The sequence below is a fragment of the Cinclus cinclus genome, chromosome 4 (genome assembly GCF_963662255.1).
Source record: "Cinclus cinclus chromosome 4, bCinCin1.1, whole genome shotgun sequence".
Lineage (NCBI taxonomy): Eukaryota > Metazoa > Chordata > Aves > Passeriformes > Cinclidae > Cinclus > Cinclus cinclus.
In genome coordinates, this window is record NC_085049.1 from 65,502,576 (window position 1) to 65,523,843 (window position 21,268).

Here is a 21,268-nt window from a genome sequence, read left to right on the forward strand (position 1 = left end):
CTTCACCGGGAGCTGGGATGGATCATTTATTTATTTATTTATTTATTTTTCTCTCTGTCCACCAGCGAAGCCCCACACCCCCCACAAAATAACGACGCGGCCCCTTTAAGAGCCGTCCTCACTCTGGCCACGCCCCTTCCGTGCGAGGGTGTGGCTTGGTGAGGCGGAAGGCGCTAGATTGATTGACAGCACCGCAGGCCAATCAGATGACAGAGCGCGGGTCGAGGGCGGGGATTCCGGCGGGGCTGCTGAGGCGGCGGCGTTCAGAGGGAGCGGGAGCGAGGCCGCCATGATCAAGAAGTTCGATAAAAAGGACGAGGAGTCCGGTACGAGGAGGGGACTGGGGGAGAGGAGAAGGCGGAGGTGTGCTGGGGTGAGGGGAGGGGGTTGCTGAAGTGAACGCGGGGTGGAGATGAGCGAGCTGAGGGGCTGCTGAGGTGGGGAGGGGCTGGAAGGGAATTTCCCGAGAAACTGGGGCTTCTCGAGGCCTGAAAGTGTCCAAGGCCACGTTGGAGCAGGCTGGAATAGCGGAAGGTGATAGGAATGATCCTGAGCTCTCCTTCCAGCCCAAGCCGTGCGGTGTTTCTGTGATCTCTCACAGCTCATGGGGTACTTGCGCTTCAGCTGTAAGAACTGACTGCCGAAGTACTTCCCCCTTATGGTGACAAATCCAGAGGAACTGGGCTCTGTTTGCTCTCCTTATTGCACAGCTGGTTTCTCGAGAGGATTTTATCCCTATCTCTCCTCCGTGCAGATCTTTCATCCCTCAGAGAGAGAAGAGAGCGCTGATTCCGTGTATTGCTATTTATATCACTGCCTGAACGGTGTGATGATATGCGTAAAGAAAATAAGCTTTTCTTTTTAATCGTTTTGCTGCACAAAGCAAAATCCCCAACGTTTCAGAAGAGCCTTTCCAGGCCTTCTCTGTCTGGGTTGTGCCTGCACATCTGGAACTCACAACAGGGAATTTAGGCAACCTCTGGCCCCATCTCCTTGTGCTCTGCAACACCCGGGGGGGGGGAGATAAAATCTTGGTGCCCAGAGAAGCTGGGGCTGCCCCTGGATCCCTGGAAGTGTCCAAGGCCAGGTTGGATGGGGCTTGGAGCAGCCTGGGATAGTTTGCGGTATCCCTGGAAAGTCTCTTCCAAAGGTCTGGAAGTTAAATCCGTGTTCCCTACGATACCTCATGCTGCCTGGGATTTTCTGTGCTGCTGCTCTGAGCGCCAAATGTGCCTAGCTAGGGTTGAGCTTGTTTAATTTTCAATTTCCTTCTGCTTGGGATGTGAGAACTGAGGGATAAATGAGCTGGGAATGAGGAATTCTTGCTCGGGAGGAGAGGATCAGGAGCAGAAGTGAGGCTGTGGAGGGATTTATGTGTCTGAGAAGTGGTTTCAGTTCTGTTTCACATCCTGATCAGCAGCTCTTGTGTTGATGCCTTCAGTTCTTGAAGACCTAAAATAGGTGGATTATGGAAGTAGAAAAAGGAAATAGTTTTGTGCAAAGGCAGATTAAATAGCACACAATTTTCTTCTTCCTCTTTATTTTTCCCCTTATCTTCATTCTTTCTGTAACTTTGAATACAGCACTTAAGAAAGTGGATTCAAAGCTGTTGATGGCCACCATCAGTTATTCAAAGAGGAACGTCACTGTTTTGAGGTGGTTTGGTAAAATTTTGGGGCTGTTCCTGCGTGTTCAGACCTTTTAGGGTGTGTGAGGAGTTCCTCAACTGAGAGGTCTCTTTTTCCTCAGGTAGTGGCTCTAATCCTTTCCAGCATCTGGAGAAGAGTGCTGTGCTTCAGGAGGTAAGAATAATAACAGGGTAATGCTGTTTAATTAATTATCTTTTCCTTCAGGAAGTGTTGCAGAACGACTGTGGGGAAATGTGGATAGCTACATTCATAGAATTAATTTAAAATCACAGAGAGTGTAAATAATTTTATCTACAGTTAATGAGGGCTTTTTTTTTTTAGGGTAATTAGATGACATGTGTCTCCTGCCTTCCATATGGACATGTGGCATCTCAGGGGGCTCTTCCTGAAGAAAAAAAATGTTTTATTTTGAGGCATTTCTGCCAGTTCCAGATGGCAGATTGAGTTGTTTGTGCTTTTTTCGGATTGCTGCAAACTAAAGATGCAAGAACACCTTCTCTGAGGCACATATTTAATGCAAATAAAAATTACGAGCTGCTTGGCTGGAAACAGATCCATTTAATTTTATTGTTGAAAGAGAATTAATTATTGTTGGGATAGATTCAAGCAGAATTTGTTTGATTTCCAGGCACGGCTCTTCAATGAGACCCCAATAAACCCACGAAGATGCCTTCACATCCTTACCAAGATCCTGTACCTGCTGAACCAGGTAATTTTTATGATTTCTCTCCATCTGGAATGAATGTTTTTTATTAGTGGGGAAAAAAGTTTCCCACCCCTTCATGCCGCAGGGAAGACTCCTTGGGAAACTTCCATCCCTGTGGGGGGTGTTTAGAGTGGGGATAATTGTGGATTCCCTGGGAAGGAAAAGAGGAAAAGATGGTTTCTTACGGGAAAAAATCTCCAAGGGAAGATTCCCGGTGTGTGGGAGGGCATTAGAAAAAGGAGCTGGATAATGCCTGGTTTTCCTCTCTGCTAATTCCAGGGTGAACACTTTGGAACCACGGAAGCCACGGAAGCTTTTTTTGCCATGACCAGATTGTTTCAGTCTAATGATGTAAGGACCTGGTGTTTTACCTCTCCCTGCTTCTGTCTGGGTTTGCAGGAGCTGCCAAACCCTTGGATTTTGGCATGTGGGAGGCAAACAGTGCACAGGAGGAGCTCCAGAGGCAATTCCTGGCTTGGAAATAAAGGGCTGAATAACATGTGGTTATTCTGTGGGTTGGGTTGGAGGTGGAGGTGGGTTCTGAGTTAATTACTGCTGTAAAAGCAGGGATAATGACAAAGTGTGAATTTACAAATCACTTGATGGTTGTTGCTTCCACTTGCAAATCATCATCTGCTTAATTCAAAATAGAATTTTAAAACTGCCTGCAGAACGTGGATCAGCATTGATCTCATTGAGGCAAATGCACTAAAAATCATCAAATGGTTTGGGAACTGATTTTGGGAATTCAGCAGAGAATGTCAAGTCCTTCTGTGATCTCTTCTGCAGAGTATAAGGACTCTGAGAGTGTGTTTCATGTGATGGGGCTCATTAATTTTAATTTAAAAAGTTTTACTTGTTTTAGAGAGTTGTCCAAGGAAGGCGTAGCTGTTCAAAGATGTCATAAAATTCTTGGAAATACAGAGGGTTTGGAATGTTTCTCATATCAACATTTTTAAAAGAAAAGGATTTTTAAAAATATAAAGTTAATTGTTTTCAAAGACTTAATGTCAACAATCCACGTGTATTTCTATTTTATTTTTTTTTACGTTAACACATTTATTTTCAAAGCTTTTAACTTTTGGGGGATTTCTGAGTGTGCTGTGTCTCTTCTTTGATAATTAACATGGATTTTTGTAAATCTGATTTGATCAATCTTTGATATCGGGGAGTTTGACTCTTATCAAATGAATTGAAAAGAACGTGTTAACTTTGAATTGGAAAGAATGTGTTTTGTTTAAAAGCTTCTTTTTCTTTTAAGGTGAAATATTTAATTTTTATGTTTTATTTCTCTTTTAAAACTTCTAATTACCATTGAGTTTCATCTTTCCACAGCAAACCCTCAGAAGAATGTGTTACCTCACAATCAAAGAGATGGCCAATATCTCTGAGGACGTCATCATTGTCACCAGCAGGTGGGACACCCTCCAGAACCTTTTCCAGGATCGGCTTCTGGAAAAGAAGCTTCAGCTCCCTTGCTTTGTTTGAGCTGCTGCAGTGTTGAGATTTTATAAGTGTACAGCAGTTCTGTGATACACAGTATGTGCCACGCTCTGAAATGTTACTTTCTTCCCACTCTGTGGGAGAATTCAGTTTATCAAATGGTTTTTACTGTGTTCTCTGTTTTTTTTTTTTTGATTCTTGTTTTGTCAGAACTTAGGCTGTGACTTTCCTGTCTCACAATTAAAGTAGAGCAAAGCCCAGTTCATTCTCCCAACTGAACTCTCAATTTTTTGACTACAAAAATAGACATTGCAGCTGTTGCAAGAGCAAAAATTGGATCTGTTGTTGGATTGCTGAATGGCTTTAGAAATATATAAAATAACCCAAACTGAACTTTGTTCTCTATTTCCAAATCAAAACTCCATGTGGGACAAGCAGCACCACCAAGAAGGAGAATGAGCTAAACAAACCATGGCAAAGCAATACAAAATGTGCATTTTCTAGCTCTGCATTTCCCCAGATTTTGATGTTGATAACTCTCAAATTTAGCTGATTATTACAAAATTGTTCCTAACCAGAACTGCAGCAGCTAAATGAGGTGAATGTCACATAAAGCCTGAGACATGGGGATGTTAAAGAAGTGTTGAGAGGATGTTTTTGATGGTTTCAGTTTGACCAAAGACATGACAGGCAAGGAGGATGTCTATCGAGGCCCTGCCATCCGAGCTCTGTGCAGGATCACTGATGTGAGTACAAATGGGGTCACTCTGTGGGAGAGGTGATGAGTGGATTTAAAATCCCAAATCTGCTCTCTTCCAAGGTGCATTTTACAGCAGTATTGGAACTGCTGCTTTGTGGACTGTGCAATTTCCAGGAGCTCCGTGGAACTGGAGCTCTGGGAATGTGCAGCTGGAATGATTGGGAGCTCCAGTTTCCATCTGGGATTGCTCCACTCAATGTCCTGTGCAATTTCCAGGAGCTCTGGGAATGTGCAGCTGGAATGTTTGGAAGCTCCAGTTTCCATCTGGGATTGTTCTGTTTGATGCTCTGTGCAATTTCCAGGAGCTCTGTGGTGCTGAAGCACTGGGAGTGTGGAGTTGGAATGTTTGGAAGCTCGAGTTTGTATCTGGGATTGCTCTGATCGATGCCCTGTACAGTTTCCAGGAGCTCTGTGGGGCTGGAGCACTGGGAATGTGGTGTTGGACGATTTGCAAGCTCCAGTTTCTGTTTGGGATTGCTCCACTCAATGTCCTCTGCACTGGCAGGATCTCTGTGGGGCTGGAGCTTGGGAATGTGCAGCAGGAAGATTTAGGAGTTCCAGTTTCTATCTGGGATTGTTCCACTCGATTTCCTGTGCAATTTCCAGGAGCTCCGTGGAACTGGAGCACTGGGGATGTGCAGCTGGAATGTTTGGGAGCTTCAGTTCCCATCTGGGATTTCTCTGCTGGTGATTTTGTCACTGACCCTTCAGAACCAGGCACCTCAAACTCTGCCTTGCAGAAGTAACTCCAGATTTTTGCTGAGGGTCCTTTGAACGTGGATTTTTGCCTTCTGCTGCCTTTATGCTCTTCCCCAAAGCATCCACACTTCCCTTTTTCCCCGTTTTCCTTTTCCTAGGGTACAATGCTGCAGGCCATTGAGAGGTACATGAAGCAGGCCATTGTGGACAAAGTCCCCAGCGTGTCCAGCTCTGCACTGGTGTCTTCCTTGGTAAGTAAAACAGATTTTTGTAAATCTGGTGTTTTGTCAGGCTGGGAAGGTGAGTCTACTGTGTTTGTTTTGCTTTTTTCTCTGAGATGTCTTTTCATCTCATGGGAAAATAAGAAAAAGGCAGAGTTTCCTTTCCGTCCTCAAATTGCTTTCTTAACATTTGAGTACATCAATCGTAATAATTTCTAGTACAAAATGCTCATATTTCTGCAGTGTAAAACATGAATTTATCTGGGATGGGGCCATGAAATCACCTGCTGAAACTGCAGTTCAGGATTATTTCTGCTAATACACACCAGGAGGGCAAGATGAAGGAATTCACTCTGATCCACTCCCTTTTTTTTTTAGGAGAAAAGGCTGGGAAAATCTCATTAGTTAATACTTTTATTAATAGTAGTGGAATAATTTGAGACTGAGATGGAAGGAAATCCACAGTTTATAGGAATGTAGGCTAAAGAGTGGCTGTGGGCTTGTCTCCAGTCTCGATTTTTTTGCAGCACATGATGAAGATCAGCTATGACGTGGTCAAAAGGTGGATCAATGAAGCTCAGGAAGCAGCTTCCAGTGACAACATCATGATACAGGTGTGTTTGAGGGTGGCTGTCCCCAGAAATGCTGTGAGGTGGCTTAATGGCATTTCTGGGAGTTTCTAAGAAAACTTAAGAAAAAATAAATCTTATTTTTCTTTAGCCTTTTAAAAGGAAGAATTGTGGTTTGTGGGAAACAATTTGATAATTTCAAATTATTAGTGAATTTTTCCATTATGCCAGCACAAGATTGTTAGTTAAGAGCTGGCTCTGGAGTTCTGTTCCCTTTTTCCTGCTAAATTTCTGGTAGCTGGAATGCTTCTGCCTGTCCCACAGTGGTTCTTGCAGAAGGGATTTGAATCTTGAGTGCTCAAAAAACTTGCAAAATTCTCTCCCTGCCTCCCAATGAGCATCTCTTGGCTTTCAGAAAGTTTGCCAGATGCAAAAGATGAACCCATGTACCACTAAGATCTCCACAAGAGCAAAATTTTTGCACAGATATTCCAGACCTCTGTGGAAGTGAAATTATTCTGTCTGTTCAAAATATGGAATTACTCTGTCTGTTGCAGACTCGTGATCAGAAAAATTCTGTAAAATCAGCTTTGTTCTTGCCCACTTAGCAGCTTCATTAAGCTTTGCAGTTAATCAGTTTTATGGGGGGGGGGGTAAAACCAAAATAACTTGGCAAGGAACTAGAAATATTCCATCAGAAAGGCCTCAAGGACTTTTGTGAGGTCAGCTGTCATTTCAGGGCTGTGCAAAGCTGAAATCTTCAAAGTTATGATACTTAATGGGGGGAGGGAAAGGAAATAAATTAACTTTGTGGCTCTTTGGATCTTCAGGAATAGTTGAGTGTGGACAGAAAGGGCAAGGAAACGTTGCAGATCTTTGCAACTTAGCAGGAAACTCAGCTCAGTTGAGGTTAGAAAGCATTTCTGCAAGGAAATAGTGATATCCTTCTTTTGATGTTTGAATGTGGATTTTGCAGCTGTACTCAGTGCCTGCCCCTCTGTTTCCCATCCCATAGTATCATGCTTTGGGGCTGCTCTATCACCTTAGGAAAAACGACCGCCTGGCTGTCTCCAAGATGCTGAATAAATTCACCAAATCTGGCCTGAAATCCCAATTTGCCTACTGTATGCTGATCAGGATTGCCAGCAAACTCCTCAAGGAATCTGAAGAGGGGTAAGGAACAGGCAGGGTTGAAATCACAGAAATTAATGAAGGTTTGGGAACAACAGCATTTGTGGGAATCTCCGCAGAATCAGAACTGTAGTGCTGGGATAATGCATGGACTCAATCTTAAAGGGGTTACTCAGCCTAAATTTTTGTGTTTGTAGCCATGAAAGTCTTGGATTTGATCTTAAGGGGTTTTTCCAGCCTAAAATCCTGGGATTTTTGTGTTTATAGCCACGAAAGTCTTGGATTTGATCTCTGGGTTTTTTTCCCAGCCAAAAATCCTGGGATTATGTGTTTGTAGCCTTGGAATCTTGGACTCTATCTTAAAGGGGATTTTCCAGGCTAAAAGATCCTGGGGTTTTTGTGTTTGTAGCCATCAAAATCTTGGTCTTGATCTTAAAGGGGCTTTTCCAGCCTAAAATTCTGGGATTCTGTGTTTGTAGCCTTGAAATCTTGGATGGGCTCTCCAGGGCTTTTTTCCAGCCTAAAATCCTGGGATTGTTTTGTTTGTAGCCATGAAGTCTTCGACTTGATCTTAAAGGATTTTTCCAGCCTAAAATCCTGGGATTCTGTGTCTAGACTTGAAATCATGGACTCGATTTTAAAGGGGTTTTTCCAGCCTAAAATCCTGGGATTGTTGTGTTTGTAGCCATGAAAGTCCCTTGTTTGACTTCATCGAGAGCTGCCTGAGGAACAAGCACGAGATGGTGATTTATGAGGCTGCCTCTGCCATCATCCACCTGCCAAACTGCACTGCCAGGGAGCTGGCACCTGCTGTGTCAGGTTGGTCACAGCCCTTTGTACCCCTGAAACAGCTGAAATAAAGAAATAGAGAAAATCCAACAGAATTATAACCCCCAAACCCTGAATTTTCTGATAACTTGGGGTTAAAATGTCTTTAACTCCACGTTTTAAGGACCTTTGGATGAGATCTCTTTTCCCCTTTTCATCCAGAGGTTTAGGTAAATGGCAGTAGAGGTGGCACAGGATGATGCTTGTCTTTATCCAGCTGCAGGAATTTGGGATGGGAGGGAATTCCGGAATGGTTTGGGTTGGTAGGGACCTTTTAAAGTCACCCAGTGCCCCCCCTACCATGGGCAAGGACACCTCCCCCTGTCCCAGGGTGCTCCAAGCCTTATCCAGTCTGGCACTGGGCATTCCCAGGGATTAAACAACCACAAAAAACCTGGGAAAACTCTCCTCCACCTGGAATATAGAACTGGAATGTAGAGATAAACTCCTGTTTTTTATCCCACTACCAAGAACAGGGGGTGGCATGGTTATTTCTAACCTGTGTGAAACTGCTGATAAATTATGCGTAGAGCTGCATGAATATTTAGCAGTGTGTAGTTGAATGGAGATTTATTAGACTTTCTGTTCTATTTCCTTTCTTTGAAAGAGGCCGTATCTTTGTTTTTTGGTTTTGTTTTTTGTTTGTTTGTTTGGTTTGTTTTTTTGTTTTTTTTTTTTTTTGTTGTTCCCCAGTGTTGCAACTTTTCTGCAGTTCTCCTAAACCTGTCCTGCGCTACGCAGCCGTCCGGACCCTCAATAAAGTGAGTGCTTCAAAACCTCCAAAAAAGCTTCGTTCTCTGAGATCAGAGCCAGCCAACAGTGCTTAATGATGTGTTATCTCAAGCAGAGCAGCTGCCCTTGTGATGACTTTATTTGGAATTATTCCATGCTGGAGAATTGGCTTTTCCATGCCAGATCTCCTAGTGGGACAGAAATCTTTTCCTGCATTCAGGCTGTGTTTGCTCATTTCTGGACCACGGGGATATAATCTGTGAGCTTTCAGCTGGAATCCTGGATATTTAATACTACAACATCCACGTGAAGGAGATGTGTTGTGCAGTTCTGAAATCAGAATAACAGCAAAAATTAGTGACTGTCAAACCCACAACTTAACTTAAAATTAATTTAAAACACTGCGACCGAAACCTCTGAGCTCTGACTGAATCCAGTGCTTTGAACTTCAGCATGCTACAGCTCTCGCAATAACTTTGGAATTCTGCTCCTTGCAGGTGGCCATGAAACATCCATCTGCAGTCACTGCCTGCAACCTGGACCTGGAAAACCTCATCACAGACTCCAACAGGAGCATTGCCACCCTGGCCATCACCACACTGCTGAAGACGGGCAGCGAGAGCAGCGTGGACAGGCTCATGAAACAGATCTCTTCCTTTGTGTCAGAAATCTCAGATGAGTTTAAGGTGTGCCATTGGAGGCATTTGCTCTTTCCAGCTGCAGGTTTTTCTCCCATTTGTGGTTTATTTTTTTTTCTTAAGAAGCTTTTCCTATTAATACTTCGGTGGTTTAGTCTGGCAGGGTAAAGTTCAGAAGGTGCTTTCCAGCTTAAATATCCTGTGTGCCTTCTTCCCACCACTCCAAAAAAGGGAAAAAAAACCCATCATTTGGTGATTTCCTGGCTCCTGTGCAATATCCTCTATTTCCTTCTGGTTGTTTTAGAGAGGAGGAAGAATTTTAAGTGTTCAAGTTTATCAGTCTTGATGCATAGTTAGGAAACTGTTAATTACAAATTACTGCCTAATATGTAAGTTTTATAGTGACTAAGCTGGTAATTAATTGGTTCAGGATGATTCAGTTGTACCTGTTACACCATGAGGAGCACAGCTCTGCAAAATCCATGTCCTTAAAGTGGTCTTAAGTCCTTGTTTTTATGAGAAAAATAAGTATTAGACAAGTTTGAAATTACAAAGAGTTTTAAAGACAGAATGTGACCAGTTAAAATTGGATCATGATCAAACCTGGGAAGAAGGAAGGAAACAGGGGAGGCCTTTGAGTTAACACATGGCATCCTAAATCTTTTTCCATTCAGTCTTTTTGGCAGAGCCAGGCCATGCAGCACCCTTGCACCAAGTTGTTCCATGCTGACCCTGAGTATCCACCACCTGATTTTTATCCTTGTACATAAATTTAATCAATCAAGTTGACAACCTGAGATAGAAACCTGTGTTTTTCCTAGGGAAGTAAACACATGAGCCACGTCCTTCTGTGTTTTCTGCAGGTTGTGGTGGTGCAGGCCATCAGTGCCCTGTGCCAGAAGTACCCTCGGAAGCACAGCGTGATGATGACTTTCCTCTCTAACATGCTCAGGGATGATGTACGTGTGACACTTGCTCTGGGGAGGGATTTTGGCAGATTTGGGACTGCTTGGTGATGGGGAGTGTCTTTTCTGTCAGTGGGTGCACAGAGAGATGGGGCTGAGTGATTACAACACCTGGTGGGTCAGAGCTGTGTGAAAAGCTCAGGAATCAGTGATGGCCTTGGAGTGGCTATCTGGAACAGAGGCTGGACAAGATTTAGAGAGAAAAGTGGGTATTTATTAAAGGCCTTCAGTAGGTACACCTGATGCCTTGAGACAATACCTGGAACAGAGGCTGGACAGTGTTAAAGGAATAAAGTAGGGATTTATTAAAAGGCTTTCAGAGGCTTCACCTTGGGCAGTAGTAGCCACCTGGCAGAGGCTCCACCCAAGATGGACCCCGAGTCACCAGTTTTCACACTTACAAGTTTTGGTCCATTTCCATATTGGGGCTAATTGTCCAATTCCAGCTCCAGGTTCTGCAGTCCCACCCTCCCACATTGCTCTCCTCAATTCACTGATAATTACACTTTTTGTACAAATTACACTTTTTGTACAAATTACACTTTTTGTACAAATTACACTTTTTGTACTGGGAGCTGTAACAGTGTCCTTTGTTCTGGGGCTGAAAAAGGATTATTTTGTCTGACTGATCTGTGGGGAGAGCTCACTAACCCTTTCTATGAGATTCATAGTTATATACCAGTGCAGTACAGAATCTGGAAAATGTGAAAGCTAAAACTGGAGGCATCACACCAGAAACCTTCCAGAGGCTACACCCAAGATGAATGACAGTCACAAGTTTTTCAGACAATTATAAGTTTGGTCCATTTACATATCAGGGGTTAATCCTCTAATTACAGCTTCAGGTAGTAAGTCATATACCCCCAGTTTGCTCTCTCCCAAGTCTTTATAAGTCTTTTCTTTATACTTTTTTTTTATATTGGGGTGTCCTTGAATTTCAGGCCTAGAGGGATTGTTTTGTCTGACCAAAATGCGAAGACATTTAACTGGCACTCTGTATGGAGTTAAAAGTTATACCCTAAAGTGTAGTAGTATAGGATTTGAAAAATATCAAAGCCAAAATCCTGAGGCATCATTGGAGCTGAGGATGCTCAGAGGGCTGAATGCCACATCCTTTTTTTACCCCGTGATTATCTTCTCCATGGGAAGCAGTCACTGAAACATGAGGGAGCTGAGCATCGCTCCGATCAGAGCCTCACTGTCACTAATTTCCTTTTGCCAGGGTGGCTTTGAGTACAAGAGAGCCATCGTGGATTGCATCATCAGCATCATTGAGGAGAACCCTGAGAGCAAAGAGTCAGGCTTGGCTCACCTGTGTGAGTTCATCGAGGACTGTGAGCACACCGTGCTGGCCACCAAGATCCTGCACCTGCTGGGCAAGGAGGGCCCCAGGACCCCGTCCCCATCCAAGTACATCCGCTTCATCTTCAACAGGGTGGTGCTGGAGAACGAGGCTGTGAGGGCTGGTGAGTGCAGCTCCAGGCCTGCAGTTCTGCCTCGTTGCCTTTTTTTTCAACCTGGGAATGAAATTTGAGATGATTTTAGGAAGGAGGTAATGTAAGAGTGGGTTTTAATTTGGAGGTCTTCAGGGGAAGTTTTGTAGTAGCCTACAAAAGATTACTTACCCAGGAGTGAGGGCATTTTAATAGGTTTTAAGAAATTAGTTGAATTGATAAAAAGCACCAATTAAGAGGATATCTTGGTTTGAAAGACAGGTGTCTGCTAAGGAAGGCAGGAGCCTCTCTTGAAATGGAAAATACAAACCCCCTCCTTCCAAATTATAATTTTGAAATTGAAGAGCTCTCAGGCAAAGATATGGGAATAGGAATGACAGTTCTTTACTAGGAAAATTAAAATAAAAATGCAGTAATACAGGAAACAGAGCACTGCAGAGTCAGAATCTAGGCTGACCCCCGTCAGTCAGTCAGGGTGTTGGAGCAGTCCCATTAAATGATGGCTGCATCCTCCTGCAGTGACAGATGTGCTTCTGTTGGAGCAGTGCTCCTGGAGAAGGGTGCAGTTTTCTCCAAAGGTCCAGTGATGATGTAGGAGGGTCTGGTTTCCCTCTGGAATCCAGTGGGAAAAGGCTGCTCTGATGTTCCAAATCCCAATTTCATCTGGGTAGGAAATGCTTGGCTCCTTCCCCTGGATGGAGCATCTCCCAATGGGATGATGGAATTCTCAGCCATGCCGTGGGACTCATGGCCCATTAACAGGAGATATCTTCTGGAGGAAGGATAGGTTGTGGAGAAGATAAAGAGCTCTGCCCCACCTGGTTTTAATATGGTCCATTAACAGGAGATATCCCTCCCAGAGTTATGAGGGATGGGTCATGGAAGAGATAAAGAACACTGCTCTACCTGGTTTTAACAGATGGTGATAGAATCCAGACTTAAAAATAAAATTATAGTCAAGTGATTTATTTAATTAAGTCTTGTACCATTATAAAAAAATTAAATGTGTGTGTGTATATATATATATATATATATACACTAATTGTCATCATAATAATTAGAATATTTATACCTTACCTACTTCAATATATCCACCAAAAATTAACAAAAGTATCAACACAATATTCAGAATTCAAACAGAATGAGATGTTGGATCCCAGAACTGGTTACATCTTGCACTGCAACCTAAGACAGAGGACAGGTGGTGATGCAATTTTCACCCAGGCAAAATCTTTTGTTCTGGAGTCTTCTCCTTGTGTTTTGTTCTTAAGAATGTATTTTGAAGGGTTCTTCTTAACCTTGGTTCCCAAGAAGAACAAAGATAGCACTGGGGGTTTGTATTCTCTGAGTCTTGGAATTGTGGAATTTGTCTTTTTACTTAGCAAAAAGCCATGGAAAATTACTTAAAAAACTCCTAGCCACTAATATAATAAACTGTAGAACTATAAATGTGTATGCAAAGAATACAAAAAAAATATTTCAAAGAAGAAAAGGTAAAACCAAAATGGCACCAGGTTGAGCTCTGCTGGAATTCCCAGACTGGAACTGGGTTTGGAGTGTGGGGACTGATGGTTCTTTCCTAGTCCCTGTGCAGAGCTGTGGATGCAGTTTTATCCTGAGGTGTTTTTATCCTCAGATCATCTTGTCCTCCTGCTTCAGAACATAAATAATCTGTTGGTTCTGAATGCCTGCTGGGATTCAAGGTGTGATACATGAGGAGGGGCCACTGCAACTTCCCTGTTTAATGTCATTGTCATAAGTTTGAACTTCCTGAAACTGCTTCCTCTTCTTTCTGGGTGGGGATTTTCTCCAAGCTGGTGCCAAGCTGAAATTTTATTATTTTGGAGAGGTAGCTCCAAGTGGTTGCTGAGAGGTTTGAGCTCCCTGTGCAGTCTCTGGGTGTGGCCTGGCCCTGGTCACCACTGGATGCTTGTGTGGAAAACAGATTTACCTGGAGTGGGAACTGCTGCGAATGGCAGAAGTGCCAACAGTTGGAATATTCCACAGTGCTTCAACAAATACCTGATGGAGAACTCCCTCAGAAGAGATTTTCAGAGCTTGATCACAAAACTATCGCCATGTGGAAATACAGGAATAATTTAGTCTTTCCATATCACTGAAGGGTTTACGGTGTGGAAGTGAGGAGCTGTGTAAATTGAGAATTCAGGGCTGTGAGAACATGTTTGTGCAGAACCTGGGGTCCTCTGACACCTCCCTGTTCTCTCTGCAGCTGCTGTCAGTGCTTTGGCAAAGTTTGGGGCACAGAATGAGAATCTGCTTCCCAGCATCCTGGTGCTGCTCCAGAGGTGAGTGAGGGTGGCTGAGCCTGTGGTGACACAGGGCACTCTGATTCCCTGGAAACAGCAAGGTCACACCAGGCTGAGGCTTGCACTGAGGTTCCCAGTCCCAGTTGGGGAGTGGGAAAATGCTTCTCCCACCTTTCCCGCATGGCTGGAGGGAGCAGAGCACTGCTGGAGGAAGGAAGGATTACAAGGAAGCGAGGGATGGCATTAGTCATGGAAACATATGATGGTAATTTGGTCTGAGAACATTGCTCAGGGGGTAATAAATCACTGAGTCATTGACTGCTTTGGGTTGGAAGGACCTTAAAACTCATCCAGTGCCACCCCTGCTGTGGCAGGAGCTCCTTCCATTCTCCCAGGTCACTCCAAGCCCCACCCAACCTGGCCTTGGATCTTCCAGCCACAACTGCCAAGGCCTCCCCATCCTCACAGACGGGATTTTCTTCCTCATATCCAACCTAAATCTCCTTTAGCTTAAAATTGTTCGCCCTTTTCCTATCAATACCTGCCCATATAAAAGTCACCCTCCCCCTACAGAGCTTTTCTCCATGTGAGCATTTTTAACACCCCGTGAAGCAAGAAAATTCCTGTGCAGGTTATTCATAAATAACATTTGTGTTCCCAGACTTGGGTGTTCCCATGTCACACGTTCACGTCTCTTGTTAAGACGAGTGGTGTTAATGATTTAATTGAAATTTAAACCAACTGCAATTTTGTACCAACACGTTTTTTGCACAACTTGAAAATCTCTTGAGGGAGCTCTTGACTGTTGCTGCGGTATCAAAGCCAGTTTTGTCAGTGCCAATTTTAGCTCAGCTCTCTGATGTGCAGACCTTGTCCTTTTGTCCCCAAAAGGTGCATGATGGACAGCGACGATGAAGTCCGGGACAGGGCAACGTTCTACCTGAATGTCCTGCAGCAGAGACAGCTGGCCCTGAATGCTGCCTACATTTTTAATGGTCAGTGGGAAAAAGGAAACCGCTCAGAGCTGTTCATGCACGTGGTTTTTCTGGCCTTAGCACTTCCCTGCCAAGTGCTTGTGCTGAGTGTGGCAGATTTAGCCATCTAAATCTAGCCTTGGACACTCCTAGGGATCCAGGGGCATTCTAAATCCAGGGAATCTAAATTCAGGGAATTCTAAATCTGGGAAAAGGAGCCAGGAGTATGAGCTGGGCTTTCACTGGCTCTTCCTTTACTTGACACAAGTTTCTTGATTTTTGCTCCATCTTTTGCAATACGAATCTAGGATGAGAGTTGGTTATAAAAACATTTTATGTCTGTGAATGAAACTTCAGGTGAGCAGGGGATTTAGTGAATCCATGTAAGATTATTGGGAGTGGACTGTTAAGACTTGGCAACTTTGTGTCATCTTCAGAGCAGCTTTTTTTTTTTCCTCTTTTGTGTTTCCTGTGTATCAGCAGTGCCACCAGCTCCTAAAACTGAATTTTTCTGCCTTTTCCTCTGCAGGGCTGACAGTCTCTGTTCCTGGGATGGAGAAAGCCCTGCATCAGTATACACTGGAGCCTTCAGAGAAACCTTTTGACATGAAAACAGTTCCCCTAGCTACATCCCCAATCTTTGAACAGAAAGCAGGTAGCACCCAAGTTCATGGAAATGGGCTGGAGGCAAGGCTCAGAGCCTTGGGGCTGCTGTTCTGCAGATGTCATTAGCAGGGATAACTCTGTGCATAATCAGAATTTATTGGTTCACAACCTTTGGGAAAAGGCCGTTCCAGGAGCTCTCAGTCACTTCTCTGGCTTTCTTCCATGTACTTGCATAATTATTTAGCATCTTCACTTAGCACAACCAGCTTTTTGGGTTGGTTTTATTTGTTTTTTTTTTTTCCCCTCCTTGTTTGTTTGGGTGTTGTTATTTTTTTTGTTTTTGTGTTTTTGGGGTTTTTTTGGGTTTTTTTTGTTTTGTTTTGTTTTTTTCTGGTTCTTCAGGGCTGGGGTGTGGTTTATTCCTCATTACTCAGACTTATTTCCTCTATTTTCAGTCAAAAAAAAAAATTCAGTGTGTGAGGAGCCAGGCTGGCAGTGGTTTGCAGCAGAATGTTTGAAACATGCAGAGAACACAATAAAGGGAATATTTAGTGGAGATTTAATGGCGTTTAAACCTCCTGCACAGTTTAGTTGAGACAGAGCACAAAGTCTTTGCCTTTTTTTCTCCACAGAGATTGCCCTGGTGACCAGCAAACCTGAGAAAGTGGCTCCTTCACGACAGGATATATTTCAAGGTAGGAGAGATCAGTGGTTGTCCAGAATTCCAGGAGAGCTGCAGAGGGACTGCGGACAAGGCATAGAAGGACAGGATACAGGGAATGGCTTCCACTGCCAGAGGGCAGGGATTGATAGGATCTTGGGAATTAGGAATTGCCAGAGCAGCTGTGGCTGCCCCTGGATCCCTGGAAATGTCCCAAGGCCAGGTTGGACAGGGTTGAAGCACCCTGGGATAGTGGAAAGTGTCAGGGGGGTGGAACTGAATTATCCTTAATGTCCCTCCCAGCTCAAACCTTTATGGGATTCTCTGAAGTGTTGGGGTGATGACAGCATCAGAGCCTGTCCCTGTTGATATTTTTTCCTTCCTGCACAGAACAACTGGGAGCCATCCCAGAATTTAAGGGCCTGGGTCCTTTGTTCAAGTCCTCAGAGCCAGTGCAGCTTACAGAAGCAGAAACAGAGTATTTTGTTTGCTGCATCAAGCACATCTTCACAAACCACATCGTTTTCCAGGTGAGGGAATCCACCCCTTTTTCCCAGGGCCCAGCAGGATTAGTAAGAGTTGATCAAAGCACAAGAAATTTGCTGCATGCCGTGGAGGATTTTATCTGATTTGAGGGGGGAAAAAAAAAACCTCTGGATGAGGAAGTGTTTCCAAGTCCTTTTCCCTGTTTGCTGCTGCAGTTTGACTGCACCAACACCTTGAATGATCAGCTCCTGGAGAGGGTCACGGTGCAGATGGAGCCATCAGATGCTTATGATGTGATCTGCTGCATCCCAGCTCCCAGCCTGGCCTACAACCAGCCTGGAATGTGCTACACCCTGGTCAGGATCCCCCAGGATGACCCTACTGCAGGTGAGAAATTGTGCCCCACAAATCCCTCAAATGAAGGGTTTTTTTGGGCATCTCCAGGAGTTGAGGCTGCGAGGTTTGGTTCATCTTCAAATCCTCGGTTGTTTCTTTTCTGCTTTTCTGTGTGTCACAAGTGCTGGTTTTTAGCAAAATAACTTTTATAAATGATTAGTGGTGTTGGATGATTAAAAATGGGATGTTGAAGAGGATTGCAGAGCATGCAGGTAATGGAAACTTGGATTTATTGTCTGGAGTCAATGAAAGGAACATGTTTAAAACTATGGATGTTTGGTAGTGTTCAACAACAGAACCAGTAAAGCAAAAATGCAGATAAAATAAAAATATTCCTAATTCAAGGCTTTGTTTAATGGACTGATTAAGTTTTTCCTCTCTTTAGACAATCAGAAACTATACAAAATAGAGGAATGAGATGTTCTTGGACATGAAACTTCCTTTCTTTCTTCATGTCACTTTAAACACCACTGGGTTTGCAGTTATTTAACGTGACTTACCAGTGGAGTGAACTTTTAAGTTGTTTTAATACCAGGGAAGATTAGAACTAACCTGAATTTGCTGGACTCTGGGTTTGAATCATATTCCATTTGTCAGAAATCTGTGTGGAATTTTTCCTGGTGGCTATTGCTGGATTTCATGGCAGAATTTGCAATCAGTGATTTCTTACTGAGCTCTTCCTTTGGCCTTCATTGTAAAATCAAAGGGAAGAGTTATACTAAAGTGCTGTGTCCCAGACACATCTATATTCGTGGGGCAAAACTGATGGATATGCCAGTCTCTTTTTTGGGAAGTGAGGGCTCCAGCAGAGAAGTTTCCCACAATTATCCAGGATTTCTCTCTTCCCAGTCACTTGTACCTTCAGCTGCACCATGAAGTTCACGGTGAGGGACTGTGACCCCAACACGGGGGTACCAGAAGAGGATGGCTATGAGGATGAATATGTGGTGAGTCCAGGATTTCTTCCCTATTTCCTTATCACTAATTTGGGATAAATGTGACCATTGGGTCAAGTTTCCTCTCAATCCTGAAATCAATCAATCTGAAACACCAAAATAGTGTGAAATGTCATTGTTAGGTCCTTCCCCAAAACTTCATTTCTGTCAAAAGTTTTAGCGCCCTGTGGAATAGAATTTGTGGGGACAGAGAGGAGGGAAGGAAAAAATAACTTCCATTGTCTGTTTTCAGAATTGGGCTCCATTATTTCCACCCCAAACATTTAAATTTTTGTTAGTTGTGTGGTTAATGATAGGGATACAGTCAGATTTCAGGAGATACTGGAGGAAATAAAGCAGCCAGGCTGGGAGAGCTGGGAATGTTCACCTGGAGAAGGGAAGGATCCAGGGAGAGCTTCCAGAACATTCCAGGGCCTGAAAGGGCTCCAGGAGAGCTGGAGAGGGACTGGGGACAAGGCCTGGAGGGACAGGACACAGGGAATGGCTTCCACTGCCAGAGGGCAGGGATGGATGGGATCTTGGGAATTGGGAATTCCTGGCTGGGCTGCAATTGCCAGAGCAGCTGTGGCTGCTCCTGGATCCCTGGGATGTCCAAGGAAAGGTTGGAGCAGCCTGGGATGGTGGGAGGTGTCGCTGCCCATGGCAGGGGTTGAAACTGGATTATCTTAAATTCCTTCCAACCCAAACCATCCCATGATTCCATGGATTCTGAGGAAGGCCAGGAGGGGCTGCAAAAGGCTTTGACCCATCAAGTGATGGCCTCATTTTCTGCTCTCCTTTAGTCTCACAGATGTTTTGTGCAAATATTTTTTAGGTTTACAGATGATCACCACAAATACCATTTATGCTCTTTTTATACCATATTATTATATGGTTCTCTTGGAATTAAAACCAGGCATTGTCTTGGAAAAATGCTGTGTGCTTTTTTTTCCCTTTCTGAGGTGAGGATCATTTCCATAACTGACCTGAAAATTTCCCTTTTTTTTTTTTTTTTTTCCTCACAGTTGGAAGATTTGGAGGTGACAGTGTCTGATCATCTCCAAAAAGTTTTAAAGCCCAACTTCGCAGCTGCCTGGGAAGAGGTGGGAGATGACTTTGAGAAAGAAGAAACCTTTGCACTCAGTTCCATCAAAACCCTGGATGGTGAGAGAATCCCTCATTTGTTGATCACCCCCCTGCCACACTGGGGTTTTATTAAGTGTAATAAATAATTACCTGGAATAATTTTCTTCATCTCTGAATGCAGAAGCTGTCAATAACATCATCAAGTTCCTGGGCATGCAGCCCTGTGAGAGGTCAGATAAAGTGCCGGAGAACAAAAATTCTCACACCCTCTACTTGGCTGGTAAGTGTTCCTGCTGCTGAATTTCACGTTCCCATGTCCCCACAGATTTTTCGAAATGAAGAGAAATAGTTTAGGAGACCCTGCTGTTATTTTGGGAGTTTTTTCTCTGTAGAAAGTTTGTTGTTTTTTTTTCTCTGAAGTGACTGAGTGTGTTGAAAGCAGCTGGTCGTAACTTGGAGACCTCTCTGCCTTGGAGTGCTCAGGCCAAGCACTTGGAATGGGGGAATTCCACCTGTGGGAATGGTGGAGAATCTCTGATTTGAGAACTTCCAGAGCAGAAATTCCATCATGAAATCTCTCAGCAGGGTGATTCTGGGAGTGTCTCATTCTCAACTTTCTGTTGCTGAAGTCACATCCTGAGTCACCCTGCAGCACCCACGGCTTCTCCTAGAATCATGGAACTGTTCAGGTTGGGAAAGGTCTCTGAGGTCAGAGAGTCCAACCGTCCCCAGCACTGCCAAGGCCACCACTGCCCCATGTCCCCAAGTTTCACATCCACAGGGCTTTGAAATCCCTGCAGGCATGGGGTCTTCACCATTGCCCAGGGCTTTACAACCCTTTCCAGGAAGGAATTTTCCCAAAATTCCTGGACCCTGGCCCAGCCTGAGGCCATTCCCTCTCCTCCTGTCCCTGTTCCATGGGAGCAGAGCCCAAGCCCCAGCTGTCCACTCCTGTCCGGGAGCTGTGCAGAGCCACAAGGTCCCCCCTGAGCCTCCTTTTCCTGCTTCTCCAGACCCTTCCCAGCTCCATTCCCTTCCTTGGACATGCTCCAGCCCCTCCAGATCTCTCCTCAGGATTCCAGAGTGTCCCTCAAGGACAGTCCCTGCCCCGAGGCTGTGCCCACACTGGGACTGGCACAGCCCTGGTGCCATTGGCCTCTTGCCCACCTGGAGATGTCCAGCCACTGTCACCAAGCACCCCCAGGGCCTTTCCCAGCTTTCCAGCCTGGAGCATTCCATGGAGTTGTGACCCACATGCAGAACCTGAAGACTAAACCTGTGCTGACCTCAGCTGCTGTTCCCTGCATCAGAACTGGATCCCTGAGCCTCTCTAAAGTGACCTCTCCCTGTTGCTTTGTCCCAGGTGTGTACAGAGGTGGCTGTGACGTGCTGGTCAGGTCCAGGTTGGCACTTGGGGACGGTGTGACCATGCAGGTGACAGTCAGGAGCAAGGACGAGACATCCGTCGATGTCATCCTGGCTTCCGTGGGCTGACAGTTCCAGCACTGCAATTCCTGGAATTCCTTTTTTTTGGGTTTTTTTGGTTTTTTTTTTTTGTTTTGTTTTTTTTTTTTTTTTTTTTTTTTTTGTTTTTTTTTTTTGTTTTTTTTTTTGTTTTTTGTTTTTTCCCTGGATGTCTTTCTGCATGTGGTTTTTATTCCTCAGTTTGGGAGATCTTTTGTATGATGTTCCATTAGTGGCTGGCTGGTACTGAGCCATTTCCATGTCCCTTCCTCTGTTGTCACCTACATATTCCCACTTAACTTATGGCATCTCAAGCAGAGAAGATAAAAGATGCGAGAAAACAGAACCAGATTTTTGTCAAAATTGCTTTTTATTAACAGAAAATAAACACTGGTTCAAGTGGTGGAATTCATATGAATTACTATTAATAAAATAGAAACTTTTTTTGTTCTAATTCTCTCTGTTCCAGTACAGAAAAAATAGCCTATAATGGCTGTTTATTAAGCAAAAATCCCTTATTGCTAAAGGGATGCTATTAAATTCCCAACATAAACAATTAAAAAACACCCCAAACCTCCAAATTTGCAATATTTTTGTG

The 21,268-nt window shown here is 44.0% G+C and overlaps 1 protein-coding gene across 4 annotated transcripts; it reads left to right on the forward strand.

Moving 5' to 3' along the window:
* The first annotated feature begins 221 nt into the window (after positions 1–221).
* Positions 222–21,124, forward strand: COPG2 (COPI coat complex subunit gamma 2). Of its 4 annotated transcripts, none has more exons than XM_062492386.1 (24): positions 222–326; positions 1,750–1,802; positions 2,278–2,358; positions 2,635–2,706; positions 3,691–3,770; positions 4,469–4,544; positions 5,416–5,508; positions 6,006–6,092; positions 7,063–7,220; positions 7,864–7,997; positions 8,700–8,767; positions 9,236–9,424; positions 10,240–10,335; positions 11,564–11,807; positions 14,026–14,101; positions 14,954–15,057; positions 15,566–15,702; positions 16,277–16,337; positions 16,694–16,833; positions 17,005–17,176; positions 18,035–18,132; positions 19,146–19,284; positions 19,388–19,486; positions 20,570–21,124. In XM_062492386.1, exons 1-24 carry the CDS (start codon positions 290–292, stop codon positions 20,698–20,700), a joined length of 2,625 nt encoding a protein of 874 aa, XP_062348370.1. In that variant the 5' UTR covers positions 222–289; the 3' UTR covers positions 20,701–21,124. The 4 variants fall into 4 exon arrangements, with proteins under 4 accessions (XP_062348370.1, XP_062348369.1, XP_062348371.1 ...); XM_062492385.1 differs by having other exon boundaries at positions 15,566–15,691; positions 16,275–16,337; XM_062492387.1 differs by lacking the exon at positions 10,240–10,335 and having other exon boundaries at positions 15,566–15,691; positions 16,275–16,337.
* The last annotated feature ends 144 nt before the right edge of the window (positions 21,125–21,268 follow it).